This window comes from Phoenix dactylifera, unplaced genomic scaffold (assembly GCF_009389715.1).
Source record: "Phoenix dactylifera cultivar Barhee BC4 unplaced genomic scaffold, palm_55x_up_171113_PBpolish2nd_filt_p 000900F, whole genome shotgun sequence".
Lineage (NCBI taxonomy): Eukaryota > Viridiplantae > Streptophyta > Magnoliopsida > Arecales > Arecaceae > Phoenix > Phoenix dactylifera.
Genome location: NW_024068262.1, coordinates 172953 through 187275, shown reverse-complemented (window position 1 = coordinate 187275; position 14323 = coordinate 172953). Strand labels below are relative to the sequence as shown.

The 14323-nt window shown below is 37.3% G+C and overlaps 1 protein-coding gene across 1 annotated transcript; it reads left to right on the top strand.

The window, feature by feature from the left end:
- The first annotated feature begins 666 nt into the window (after positions 1-666).
- On the top strand, positions 667-13598 carry LOC103703796 (ATP-dependent DNA helicase MER3 homolog). The gene is given in 32 exon segments (XM_039120871.1): positions 667-915; positions 1018-1141; positions 1811-1871; positions 1874-1922; positions 1925-1963; positions 1966-1994; positions 2550-2711; positions 2814-2936; positions 2938-3052; positions 3167-3201; positions 3279-3327; positions 4184-4221; positions 4384-4405; positions 4499-4516; positions 4519-4710; positions 4900-5056; positions 5184-5235; positions 5799-5870; positions 6013-6062; positions 6180-6297; positions 6381-6444; positions 6530-6613; positions 7689-7814; positions 7894-8090; positions 8168-8356; positions 8459-8710; positions 8883-8932; positions 9028-9045; positions 11361-11443; positions 11541-11745; positions 11890-11927; positions 12089-13598. Coding segments are annotated over 31 exon segments (3303 nt in total). The 5' UTR covers positions 667-915; positions 1018-1061; the 3' UTR covers positions 12625-13598.
- Positions 13599-14323: the final 725 nt, after the last annotated feature.

Below are 14323 nucleotides of genomic sequence, written 5' to 3'. Positions count from 1 at the left end.
CCTCTTCCCCCAATCTCCTCCCCCTTCCATTCTCTTCTCTCTTGTTTTTTTTTTTTTTGAAATTTAAGCGAAGATATTTGAAATTCACGGTAGATTTTCTCGATTTTCTCCAATGTTTCCGTCCAATAACTCTGGAAGTTTTCAAATTTTTCTAGATCTGAACATTCTAATTAGGTAGGAAGCTGTGACAACTCCAAGTGTTGGCTCGCGAGGTTCAAGTATTTAGAATCTTGATCCCCCGGCCACAAGTTTTGAAGCAATTCGAATAATAAAGAGAGGACTGTTTCTGTATAAATTTTGCGATGGCTATGATTACGCCCATTATCTTTGAAATTTTTGTGGTTCGTGAGGTATCTTTGATTTCGCGAATGAATCACCAAGATTCTTGAAAAAGTTTCAGAAGTCTGCTCCGTGTATTTACGGATATTTTCAATCCAAGAACCTTAGAATTTCTGTCCTTTTGTAGATTGAGGAGTTTGTTAGGCAGAGAGATCCGTGAAGCCTCTGGATGCTGGTTTTCGGGTTCAAATCTCTCCTTCTTTGGTTTCTTGTAATTTTTAGAAAAGTTTTTATTAGTTTGGATGCAATGTTAGAAAGAGAAAAAGAGGATGGTTTGGTCTGCACATCTGCTGAAGTTTCTATTGGAAGAAAAATTATCAAGAAATACTGGATGAATAGGATTTTCGAGGGATCATTATGATAAGGGTTTTTAGTGCATATGAATTTTGCACGTGTCACAGTTCTTGAGATTTGTTTGATTTAATGAATGAAGTGGGGGAGTTGCACAGCAGTGTATTTCAGACAACGTTTCAATAAAATAAACCAGCTCCACAATTTTTCTTGGATCGTCCTCCCTGTTGCCATAGTTCGCTCTATGCACTGCTATGATCAAATAATTAAGAGTTTCTGGTTACAGTTCTGTCTCGTTTCCTAATATATATTGGATCTTTCTTTCTTGATCTAGTCATGCAATCTTAATCTCATAATACAAATTTGCACTTTTTTTTTGTTAACTAGGTAAGTGAAGCATTCCAACTGATCATCGGCAAAAGTTTGAAGAAATGGGATCACTCACAGATCCATACTCACTGAGATCTGTAGCTGGTTTGCCTGCACCCTTTCGTTCCACTTTTAGTTTCAGGTGGTACATGGCTCAATTATAAACTAATATCAGTATTAACATTTCCTTTTTTTTCCCAAGAACATTGCATTTTATTGATTCATTCTGTAAGTTTTTATGGCACAATAGAGGGACAAATTTAATTAGCATAATTGCAACTGTGTTGTTTGGTTATATTAGAAGTCCGCCTGGTTACACTGAAGCTTTTCTAAAACTGGCTATATTTTGTATTGCTTTGTATACGGATTATATTTTCCCTCGTACCCAAAGAGATGGCCCAATTCCCTCTGCATAGAAGGTATGATCGATAACAGAATTGATTCTGTGTTTCTGAACTTAATTACACAAACCTAGACCTTTCAAATTATTAAATGAATTATGAATCCAGTCCATAAAATTCCTCGGTGATAGACATTCCAGAGATTTTTTTTTCAAGGATTTCCTGCCTGTGTAATCTTGGCACAATAACAAATTCCTAAAAAATATACATTTGGGAATATCTCTAAAATCATGATCTGATATTGATTTTCCATCAATTCATCTACTTGACAAAGCCTAAAACCACTGTGTTATTGCAATAATACAGTGCCTTGATGAGTGCAAGATGGATGCTGTCTTCATGAACTTCACTTATGCTCTCAAAATTTGACAAGATGCTTTTAGATGTAATGATGATTTATCTGTATGCAGGTATTTTAATTCCTTGCAAAGCGAATGCTATTCCGGTTGTTTCCTCTCAGATATAAACATGGGTCATGTTCAGCACCAACTGGAAGTGGTAAAACGGTGCTCTTCGAGCTGTGCATTTGAGACTTCTCTCAAGGTTCCTTTCACAGGAGGGAAGGTTAATCACATAAAAGGAAGCCTTAAAACAGTATGCTCCTAACCTAGCCAAGCATGTGTTTCTTTCTGTTTTCGGCGAGGCAATCTCCAAAAGGAACAAAGCAAGTCATTAAACTTGAGTCCTTTAATTTTGATAGAAAACATTACTTTGACCTTACTATCGGTTTCAACCAAGTATATCTAAGTCTTAAAGGCTAAAATTGATTTGATGATTCTCCTATATTTCAATAATAGCTATCTGAATTTTGATTACATCATATAGTGGGTGCTGTGACTAATTACCTGCCTGTTGATGCCTAACTCGAGATCAAACCATTTCCATTCAATTCCTTGTTCCAAATCATCTATAATATGTCCAGACTCCAGACATGGTGGAGATGCTGAAGGGACTGAACTGTGTCAATCCTTGTGGAGCGGGATTGATGAGTATAGACATGCATACCTGCACACAAATAGATATGATATGATGATATTCTAAGTCATTATTCAAAATGAACTGTATATACTGCAAGTCTTTTTTCCCTTTATTGACAAATATTAGATATCTGTTGGATAATCTTTGTTTCTTTATGACAAATGCAAAAAGATCTATATAGCTCCGTCGAAGGCTTTAGTGCAAGAAAAGCTCCGTGATTGGAATATGAAGCTTGGTTCATGGGGAATTAATTGCTTGGAGATGACTGGGGACAGAGAATTTTATGAGATAAAAAATATACAAGAGGCAGATATCATTCTTACCACTCCTGAGGTGAATGGAGAAAATTGCCTTTGATCTTTTTCCTAATATTATAAGGTAATTAATTTCATATTCAGTTGCTGCCTTCCTTTTGTTAACTGGCTGTTATTACAGAAATTTGATGCTGTCACCCGTCATGGCATAAGGGGTGGTGGCTTAAGTTTCTTTAGTGATATTGCACTCGTACTTATCGATGAAGTTCACCTGCTTAATGACCCTCGTGGAGCTACCTTAGAAAGCAGTGATTAGCAGGATAAAAATGCTTTCTCGCATCTCAGAGATGAGCTCTAGTCCTTTGTCGAATGTTCGCTTCCTTGCAGTTTCAGCCACAATTCCAAATATACAGGACCTAGGTATGGTGTATTTTTCTGAAACTGATTTTTACACTATTATTTGCACTTAACCTAGATTTAGTAAGAGAAGTATCATATTTTTCTCTTTCATTGTTGACATTTCCAATCCTCCAGCGGAGTGGCTGTTTGTTCCGCCTGAAGGATCAAAAGGTATTCCATAGTGAATCTAGCTGAGGCTATTAAGTTGTCCTGATAGCTGTCTAATTCCTTCTAATATATGCACTACAGATTTGGAGAAGAGATGAGGCCAGTAAAGTTGATGACCAAGGTTTATGGTATCCTTCTTCTTCTTCTACCCCCACCCGAGGAATGCTAAATACAACTGATGCATAACATGCTTTATCTAAGATTGTAATCTTAGCCTAACTTAGGTCACTGAAAAAAATAAATGTCTAATACCTTAAATAATAATTTCCAGATTCCTCTTTCTGGGCCTCAAGTCAAATACAGTGCATATGATATGCAGTATATATGGTGATTTTTTCCAATGCAGTATGCTTTTAAAATTGAATTTATTTTTATAAAGCAATAACATATGTCATGATGCCATATGTGAAACTATGAACAAGTCAACTTTAATTCAGCATGGTCTTGACTTTTTTTTGGCATGGGGCAGCATATTTTGATGTAGATTATGGAGGGGAAACCATCTCAGAGCAAAGATGTATGACAGTATGACCAATGTAACAAATGAAATTCTAGAGTTGCATTTGGTTAGCATTCCATGCACAATTTCATGGCTTAGGATTTATATGTTTGAGAGATTATTTAGCTGTTGTAATTATAATTTGCCTTTTATCTGATAAGCTAACTTGTCATGGAGTTTCTTTGACCGTCCGAGCCTCTACCTTTGCTGCATTAAATCTGACAATTTCATAATTATTTTTCTCTTTGTTATTTCAAAAACAATAATATTCTTATACGGTCTGTCGGCTATTAGATGGGCTTTTTATCGCGTACCATTGATAACATGTTAGTTCCAATGATATTCATTTAACTAGGTTTTCAATTATATTCATTTAATTATTTGTTATGGAGCTAAGCACACCTTGTATTGTTTCTTCATAATACTATTAATCAGCATTATACGCATGAGGTTGCCCTTTTTAATATTTCTCACATCTTTTGCAGGTTATGCTCCAGCAAGAAATGACTTTTTGTTTGAAAAGGTAGCTTTTACTATTTACTTGCACTTTTCTCTCATTTCCCATGACTTATGCAAGAGAACAACATTCACTTATCCTCCCATAGAGAAGTTACTCTTAGATGAGTAGTTGGTTCCCCTCCTGCTGATGATTCTTCTTCTGTTTATCATGTTATATATCATGCAGCGCCTTCAAAATTTTGTTTTTGGTAAGGACATAACACTTCTGACTTTAGATAGCCTGTCCTTTTTTTTTGTCTGAAAGTTTTTCTTCATATCCAACATTCAATCACTGGCTACAGATATCCTCATGCAACATTCAAAGGAAAATCTGCGCTAGTCTTTTGTTCTACCAGAAAAGGAGCACAAGAAGCTGCACAGTGCCTCTCTCAGACTGCAATGAACCTCGGTTGCTCAAATCCATTTATAAAATCCAAACAACAACAAGAAAGACTAAAGGATGCTTCGTTATCTTGCAGTGATAAAAATATGCAATCATGCATTCTTTATGGTGGTATGAATTAAACTGTCCTGCTAAACAGTCTAATCTTGCCCATTAGAAACTCCTTTCATAATTCTTCCTTATCATCTAAGCTCCTTTCATTCGTCTTGTGCTGGCCAGCATCTAACTTAAAATGCTTTTTCATATTCTTAGAATGCCAGATATTATTGTTACTCAATTGGCCATGTGTTTATCTTCCAGTTGGTTATCATAATGGTGGGCTTTGCTTGAAGGATCGAAACCTGATCGAGGGTCTTTTTCTGAAGGGTGATCTCCAAATTCTTTGTACTACAAACACTCTTGCACAAGGGGTCAACTTACCTGCACACACAGTAGTAATCAAATCAACACAATATTTGTAAGTTCGATGCATGTTTAAGGTTGCTGTTCAACTTTTCATGCAAATCCATATAAATTGTAATTTTTTAATGTCTCCTTCTAAATTTTATAAATCATAATAGTTGATGTCTCCTGTAATTTCACAGCAACAAAGAAAAGGGCCTCTACTTGGAATATGAAAGGTCTATGGTATTGCAGGTTGGCTATCTTTGCGTCCATCCCCCCATGTACTACTCATCTCTGACTCTTCTTGATGATACATTAATACTATATTTGTCTTGATTTCTCTTATTTTACTCTAAAAATGCTACCACTGGCACTAAAGCTGCATTTATTTTTAAAAAAATCTTCACAACATGATACTTAGGTCTGTATAGTAATAATTGTAGCATGTTTACTTGTGAAGATTACAACCTTGTTTGACAAGTTCTTTTTAACCATTATATGTAAGACCATCTGTTTTCTGACTTTCAATTACATAACTTATGACTACCTCTAATAACATGGCTTCATATTGGATACTTATGCATGCACATGTACACGATATTTTTTCTGTATATTTGTTTAAATACATATACCACCGGATCCATTGAAGGTTGTTTGATCTTAAGGTGGTTTTATTTTTGAAATACATTTATGTTTATTATCTAAACATGTTTGACAGTTATCATCATATATGTAGACTGTTTAAGTTGCACCAACTTTATTCAGTGGCCCCACTTTTTTTATGAAATTTAAATGTTATGCCTGGGTATCCGCAGATGTGTGGCAGGGCAGGCCGTCCACCATTTGATGATACTGGAACAGTTGTCATCATGACAAGAAGAGAAACAGTTATTTCCACATGATACAAGTCTTTGTAATTTTGGCTCTCTCTGCTAATTCACAAGATTTTTAATATGAAAATAATTATGGACCTTTTTGCTATCAGAATTTCTGTGACATAGGCTGTCTAATGGTTTGTTATCTATGTAGGTTCACTTGTATGAGAATCTCTTAAATGGATGTGAAATGGTGGAGTCTCAGTAAGTTTCTTTACCTAGAAAGAAAATATATTTGCACTTCTTAGAATTCTTGATAACTTTAGTGCAATTTCAAAGATCATCCATACTACTTTGTTTTGAGTGTTATCATCACCTTAGGTTGCTTTCATGCGCAATAGAGCATCTGAATGCTGAGATTGTTCAGATGACAGTCTCTGATATAAGCATGGCAATTGAGTGGCTGAAGTGTTCATACTTGTATGTCCGGATAAAGAAGGTATGCCATCATTGTCATCTGATGTAATTATGGTGAACCGATGTCAGCCTAATTAGTTATCTGAATTCTGAATGCAAAATCAGAATCCTGAAAACTATGGAATTAAGAGAGGAATTCCTCATGAACGCCTAGAAAAGCATTTACGAGGTACTGCTGACTAGTGATAGCTTTATTTTGGTTGCTATATGGTTAAATTTGATAGAGTTAATTGTTTTTTCTTTTTGACTGGCAGAAATATGCGTTCAAAAAATCAATGAGTTATCAGAATATGGAATGATTTGGACAGATGAAGATGGTTTCCTTCTAAAACCATTAGGTGTCTTATATTTCTCATCATACTCCGTGCAAGACTTCTAAATAAATTTTGAGTTGATTCCTACACTTCCCAAACAATAGTGTTAATTATTATTGATATAGCCAATAAAATGATAATATACACATGCTGTTTTGCACCTGTAAGTATGTATAACCTTTTCTTTGCATATCTTGATATTTATCCAATATTTTAAGAAGAGAAACATGTCTTTTGTCTCCTCCACATGATGATACCATCCTTTGCCACCTGGGCAAGGTGCAGGGGTTTGATTCCAGCGGAAGTTGGCCCTCCAAGGGTGGAGTGTGTTAGGGTAGAAAGGCAGGGATTAGCCCCTCCTAATCTTTAAAAAAGGACACAAATATATTAGAACAACACAACAATAATAATAGTGATGGACCATAAAGTTGGCATCAAAGGCTTGATGCTCATGGTTTTTATTGTTCCCTTAGCTCTTTGCTTCCATTTCTTGCAGCTGGAATCGCTCCTGCTTAGTTCTATGGTTATATATTTTCCATTTGGTAGTTCTAATGTGAATAGAGTGTTGAATGGGAATCTCACTAGAAGCTGCATGACAAGTCCTCCTAAGAAATATGTGTTATGAATCTGTACACCTTTTAGCAATGGCCAGACATACTTAAAATATCATGTGAGCTATAATGCTCAATTGCTCAAAAGTATTGCTGAAAGTGCATAACAAGAATCAAGTTATGCAGAAGATATAGCAAAAGTGATTCCATCATGACAAATTCAAATTGCCTAGGTTAGTTCTTTTATCAACTAGAGGGTGGGCCTTGGTGCAAGCAAGGTTGCTCTATTATAATCTGAGTGTCATGGGTTTGAAATATGGAAACAATCTCTTTGCATGTGGGAGTAAGGCTACATACATGTGACCCTCCTCAGACCCCATAGTGGTGGGAGCCTCATGCATTAGGATGTCTTTTTTTAGTTCTTTCTATCAACTAAACTCATCCATGAAGAAAAGACAGAGAACATAAGTGCATGGCTTTTACAACCATAAAATAAGTTTTATAGCATGGCAATATTTTTTTCTGAAACCCGGCTCCTCTTTCTCCAGAACCTGGAAGACTGATGACAAAATATTATTTGAAATTTGACACAATGAAACTTATGGTCAAAGCTCCTGGAAGTTCCAACTTGGAAGATGTCCTTCAAATCATTTGCCGCTCTGAGGAGCTTTCGTGTATGTGCATTTTAGTATTAAGCATGCCACTATTCTTCGGTAAGGAACAAATGTTAATAAAAACCTATGAAAAATAAAGGGATCCAGCTGAGACGCAATGAAAAGAAGCTTCTGAATGACATAAACTCTGATAAAGAAGGTCGACTTCACTTTCATGTCATTGGCGAGAATGGAAAAAGGAAAAAGCGTATGCAGACAAGAGAGGAAAAGATATTTGTACTAGCAAATGACTGCTTGACGGGTGATCCTTCAGTTCACGATTTGTCCCTAAACCAGGTTTCTTTTCTGATAATCAAAGAGATGTTTATATGCTACTTTAGTCTTTGCTCACTAGTTATCAACATTTCATGCAGGACATGAACTCAATATGCTCGAATGGGTGTAGGATTGCCAAATGCATGAAAGAGTGTTTTATGTACAGAAAGAGCTACAAGGGAGCTATAAATTCTATACTTCTTGCTAAATGTTTACACCAGAAACTATGGAATGATAGTCCTTACTTGCTGAAACAACTCCCTGGCATTGGAATGGTCACGGCAAAGGTTTTACATTTCTGGTTCCTTTTTCTTAATTATCATATTGCCTCCATTAGTTCATTGCAGCATTGCTTTTGTTCCTTGATTTGAATGAATTTTCGATGCTAGGCACTAAATTCAGCAGGAATTAATTCATTTGAAAGTATGATAGAAGCTGATCCCAGAAAAATAGAAATAATAACAGGTCGCAAATATCCATTTGGAAACCATATCAAAGAATCTCTACTATCGCTTCCTCCGAAGGTTGAGATACAGATAAAAGAGGTTGAGTGCAAAAGGCAAGGGAAATCAAAGTTGATAATAACATTAACTCGTGTGCCACACACAGTTGCATCCAGCAAACACCACTATGCTGATATGGTATGCTTTTAGGAGTTGAGCTTTCTTGTTGCACTTGCATCATAGTTGTTATGTTAATGAAATTTACAAAACTCTTTCTGTTCTTGCATTTGCGTCCTAAGACCTTTCTTCTATTTTTTCTTTCTCTAAATATTTCTTTGACCAGATATTAAAGGCAGATTTGTTTGTACAGATGGTTGGCTCGGAAGAAGATAATATGATTCTCTTTCATGAAAGAGTGAGGTAACACATTTTTCTATTTTTGTTGATGTAAGGTAACACTTTGTCTCTCTGTTCTAATCTCTCATGATTTCAACTTTTCTCGTTGTTCACCCCAGAGCTGAAGAATTTTCCAGGTATAATTTCTGCTATCTTCAGCAATTGTTTCTATCCATTTTCTGCTTCTGTTCCAAAATCAATTAGAAAATGCTTCTAAAAGCAGTTTTTTAAATGCACTGTTTGTATTACAGCAAATTTAGTATAAATTAGTTATATTACTTCTTTGCCTCGAATTCTTTATACTTGACCCACTTGCAAGTCGCAGCATCTGTTGACAATGCATCATGAACAATTACTTATTTGCCAACCTTCATTCTCTGGATACTATCAGCTATGGCACACTTTTCTGGTTATTTAAGCTATAGATTGTCTAACTAGGGTAAATAAGACAGTGAAACAAAGTAAAATTGTTAGAGTTCTCGATGCCTGCATGCCTAAAAATACCTTGAAGGGGCCATTTCTGGTCTTTCAATGGTAGCTCTAGGGAGAGAAATCTGGTTAAAGACATTAACTTTATGCATAATATGTTCTTCTCACCTGACTGCTGGAGTTCTCTGGAGTCGGTGACAGCCTGTCTTGGGCGAACTGCAAGTTCAAGGTATTGCCTGGTTGTTGTACTAGGGGAAGACAAATCCCAACCCCTTTGCTAGCTAGCTTTGGTTTCCATCTTTTCAATCTGTATCAGATCCCCTAGTAGTTTTTTGATAATCCCTTTTATGTTCCTTTAGCTTCTATTTTTCTCAGGCCACATCCAATAAGAGCAGTAAGTGTGCCTGTTCCATCCCTTTATGGCAAAATGGTTGCTTTAGGAGAGGCTGGGAAGGAGGGACCCCACTAAAGATGGTAGGTCTGTGCATGAAGAAGGTCTTAAGTCTTAACCTTTTTTCCTTCCATTGCTTGGCTAGGTTCATGCAAGAAAGAGAAGGCATTCATGCAGGTCGTTCAACACCTAGGAACAGCATTTTATGCATAGAGAAATGATGTCAGTAGAGTGTGAGACTTGGTGCACCGGTAAGGTTATTCTGTTTTGACTTGGGTGTTATGTGTTCGAAATATGGAAACAGCCTCTCCGCACACAAGGGCCTCTCCGCACACAAGGGTAAGGCTACACACATCCGACGCTTCCTAGACCTTGCAATGGTAAGAGCCTTGTGCACCGGGATGTGCTTTTTTCTTAGAATTGATGTCAATAAAAATTGTCAGCTTTTCCATTCATATTCGAGGCAAAATTATCAAGATGCAATGGTCTCCCATCTGTATGCCTAAAGTCTCCACCTAATGATTTGAAGATCATCGCTACATGCAATGTGCATAACCATAATGGTGGCCGTATAAGTGAGCTATCTATCTCATAATTAGTTGTAACAGTTTTGGCAATAATCTAGTTATTGCATTTACCATGCAGTTAAATATTATAGCCATACTGTGATCTAGACATTTGGTATCATAAACTTATTAATCATCTCATAAGGGCATATGAAATATTACAATTAATGTGCTCAATCTCAATAAATCAAGAATAATGTCATGTTAGTTGTAAAATATTGGCTTTTCCAGGCACCAAGTCTATTAATCTGGTAAGGAGAAGACCACAGATAGGACAAGATAACAGAAGGCTTAGCACAGATGTGACTGGAAGTTTATTTTGTGGGCATTTAGTCCTCTGTCATGCTGTTGTCAACCATGGCTTAGCCTAGCACTCAAAGGGGGGAAGCTCCAAGGTTATAAACCCTGAAAACCAGAATCAAACACACCATGGATATAATTTTATTGGATAAATTAGAAATTCTGAAGTTTTATGCCTCATGTTGTCTTTGGTATAGCTTCACTTTTTTTCTGATTCTGTGAAGAGCAAACCGACATGATTATACCAAATGAATCCATCATACTCAAGCTAACATAACTGTCAGGCTTTCTCTTTTTTTGTTGCAATACCCCTGAGTATAGGGTCCTACACACCGCATTTTACTCAAATGGATTACATTTTCACAAAATTGTAGCATATAGTCAAGGAACAGTGAGCATCATCTTGGTTTCAAACTAAAATGCACGTAATATGTCAGCTGTGACGGTCACTAATTCATATAGTTGAACAATTTCCATGATCATTAGATAGCAACCTCTTTGTTTTATTATCACTGGGACCTGAAATCTTTTTCTTCATGCATATAACTGCAGGTGATGTTATATAAATTAATTTGTCTAGTTTTACTGAAATGATGTTAGTTTTGATTACTGATATAAAAGCAGAAATTGAAATTTTTTATAATTTTCCAAGGCGAGTTTCTCTTTCCTTTCTCCATCCCAACCATCATTCTTTCTCTCAATAGAAGCATCTTTTATCCGAAGGTTTTTTTTTTCTTTTGTGACTGATGAGACAGTCAGCTTGCAGCCCCTATGTTGCTACGCTTCTCGTGTCGTGCCCTCAAAATGCGCGGGTAACTGTAAAGGCTGATCTTATTTTTGAAGAATATGGTAAGATAAGTTTGGAATAGAATGCTATATTTATGATAGACATCTACTTAAATAGAAGACTGATTCATTCGACTTGCTCTTTGGTTGTACCTTGAAGTCGGTCTCGATGTCCATGAAAAGTTTGTAATTACCAGGGAATCCAGTTTTACTAAGACACATGAGCATGGAAGTAAAGCAACGACAATTTCTTATTCCCTCCCCAAAGATATTTATGTCATAGAAGATGATGACAAGAACGGACCTCAAGCCACAGCCGGGGATACTCAGTTTTTAAGCAACTCAGACAGGGTCCAGTCTTCAGTGTAATTGGTTTTTCCATCTCAATTTGTGATAGGTTGCTTACCTGTAGTTTAGAAAATGCAGGCCTGTTAGGAATCTGTTTTTCTTATAATCACTTCCAACCTCCTTTTTGTTATGTTGATATATTTGGTACCAATGCACGGCAGACCCAGCTTTGATCTCCTACAGGAAGAAACTGATGAAGGTATGTGTACAAGTCCCTCTAAGCCTCGGTAGACCATTGAATATTGTTTTGGATTTCTAATATTTCGTCTGGGCGAACCTGAGATAATAATTGTTTCTCATCATGTTTATCTTTCCCATTTCCTTTGGCACGACTTCACCACTTGTTTTTATCTGTGCAAGAGTTGTTCGCTCCTAAACCCGGAGAAATTGAGAACAAAATCCAGAGCGAGGACATGATATTCGACCACATTCGCAAGAAGTCTAAAAATTTTCCAACTCTTTTGACGTCAGAGGCAATGGATTCTTCGCACCAGCCACTGATCCTGACAAGAAAAGGGACTCCTCAAGCAAACCATTTCGAGCAGAATGTGATTCTGATAGATTCTGAACCTGCCGATGCCTCTCCAAAGCTCACTAAAGAAATTAACTTTTCACTCGAGACAAAGGGAAGCTGCAAGAAAATCACCGGAAGCTCAAGCAACATTTCGGTCAGAGAGTTTTCCAGCAAATTTACAGGTGACTCGAATGGGGGATCGCTCACCTACGATGACCTGCTGGAGGGTGTCGAAACGGCGGGCTGCAAGAGTGCCTCCCCTATAGAACTAGATCCAGTTCATAATAGGCCAGATGTCCAGCAGCACCGTTCGTTTGAACCACCAGGTGATCGGAGGGAAGTGTCTTTCCTTGGGTTCAAGAGTGTCTTCTCATTTCTGTGATTGATGACTGGATAGATCTGCTGCTTATTAGAAAGCAACTCTCTACCAGATAATGGCATTCCTCACAGGCTCTCTTCTTCTTCCTCCTGTGTGGAATGGTAAAAACACGCCCAAATTCAGTTACTCATTTTGCACTTTGAGGGAGCCGATGTACTACCGGAAAGGCTGTAGAAGCTTACAGGCATCTGCATTCATACCGTCGAAGGTATAGTCTTTTGACTTCTTTACAGATTCACGCACTCATATTAAGGTCTCTAAGTTGACCGCACGGAGGCGGCAAAATGGTTGGAAATTGCTACTAATAACCTTCCAACGTACGTTTAATCCTTCAGCGTCTCTGTAGCTAGGGCCTGGGCCAGGTTTCCCCATGCTTTTAAGATTAGAAGCAAACGATTTTAAGACGGTAGCCTAGCTTCAATCTGGAATGATTCTTGATATAGGTAATTACACTTCATGGCAACGGTACACCTGTAGATATCATGATGGATGACCTTATACCATGATGGATGATCTAATCCTGTGTGGGATAAGCGATGGGTTGCAATGGATCTTTCACAGGTGAAACTCCAAGGAGAATTGCCTCAATTCTCATACCGGTCCGCCTATCAAACAAGCAGGTCATGCCTTTCCCAGCGCACTCTCCTTTCCAAAGTACCATAACCGCAATAGCCGAGTGGTTCCTAACCGTGAGCGGTCAATTATGAAAATGCAATCTCAGTTGTACTTATAGCCCACCGAACAAGAGATGCTAATTTCCATGTTAAATCATCACCATACACGATCCATCTTCTCTATGTTGGATATACCACAAGATTTTTCACAAGAATTTGTTGGAAAATCATAAGAAAAAGCAAGAGAACCCCTCCCAACGATACCCTTTTACCACCAAGCTTTTTATCTAGAATGGGTAACTCTAATATAATTAAGGTTCTTCTCAATAGCACCCTGATATCAGAACAACCAACAATGTGATTAACCAGACTCCAAACAAGTTCCACTTAGTCAAACCTGGTTTTTGCATGAAGGTGACGCAGCGGGAATGACATGAGAATTCCTTTAGAGCAGACGAATCTCAAGGGGAAAAACCTGAAAGACTCAATTAGGACAGACTGGTACATCATTACCTTTAAACCAAGAGCATAAAACTTTGAGGAATTCAACACATGCACGAGCATAGACTCATGATGCCACAACACAATGTTATCTCATCAAACAGTTCATGCAACAGTTCCAGCAATTGACCACCTAGAGGACATAAAACTGGAAATAATTCTGTTTCCTGTTTTTTTGTTCACAATGAACCGCAACACATCTTAACATCTCAGTCTTCCTAGCTCTTAATAATGTAGATTAATTCATGAACTTGATAGTACTCCAACTCTAAAATGAAGTTTGCAATCTCGATACCGAACCTAACCTTGTACTGATAGTATGTTAAAACAATGTCTATATACCCGGTATGAGGCTAAGTTCAATGTGCCTACACTAAATACACCTTCAGCACCGAGTATCGGTTTAATAGCACCGAGTATCGGTTTAATATTGGTATGCGTAGTATCCACCAATACAGCAAACCTTCTCCCTTCTCCGAAATAACTTCCGCTCCTTGATGGGATTAAAAAATATGCGCCTTGAAACCATAATATCTAATTATTGTAGCAGGTTCATTCCAAATAACTGCTTATCTTCATAGCGGCAT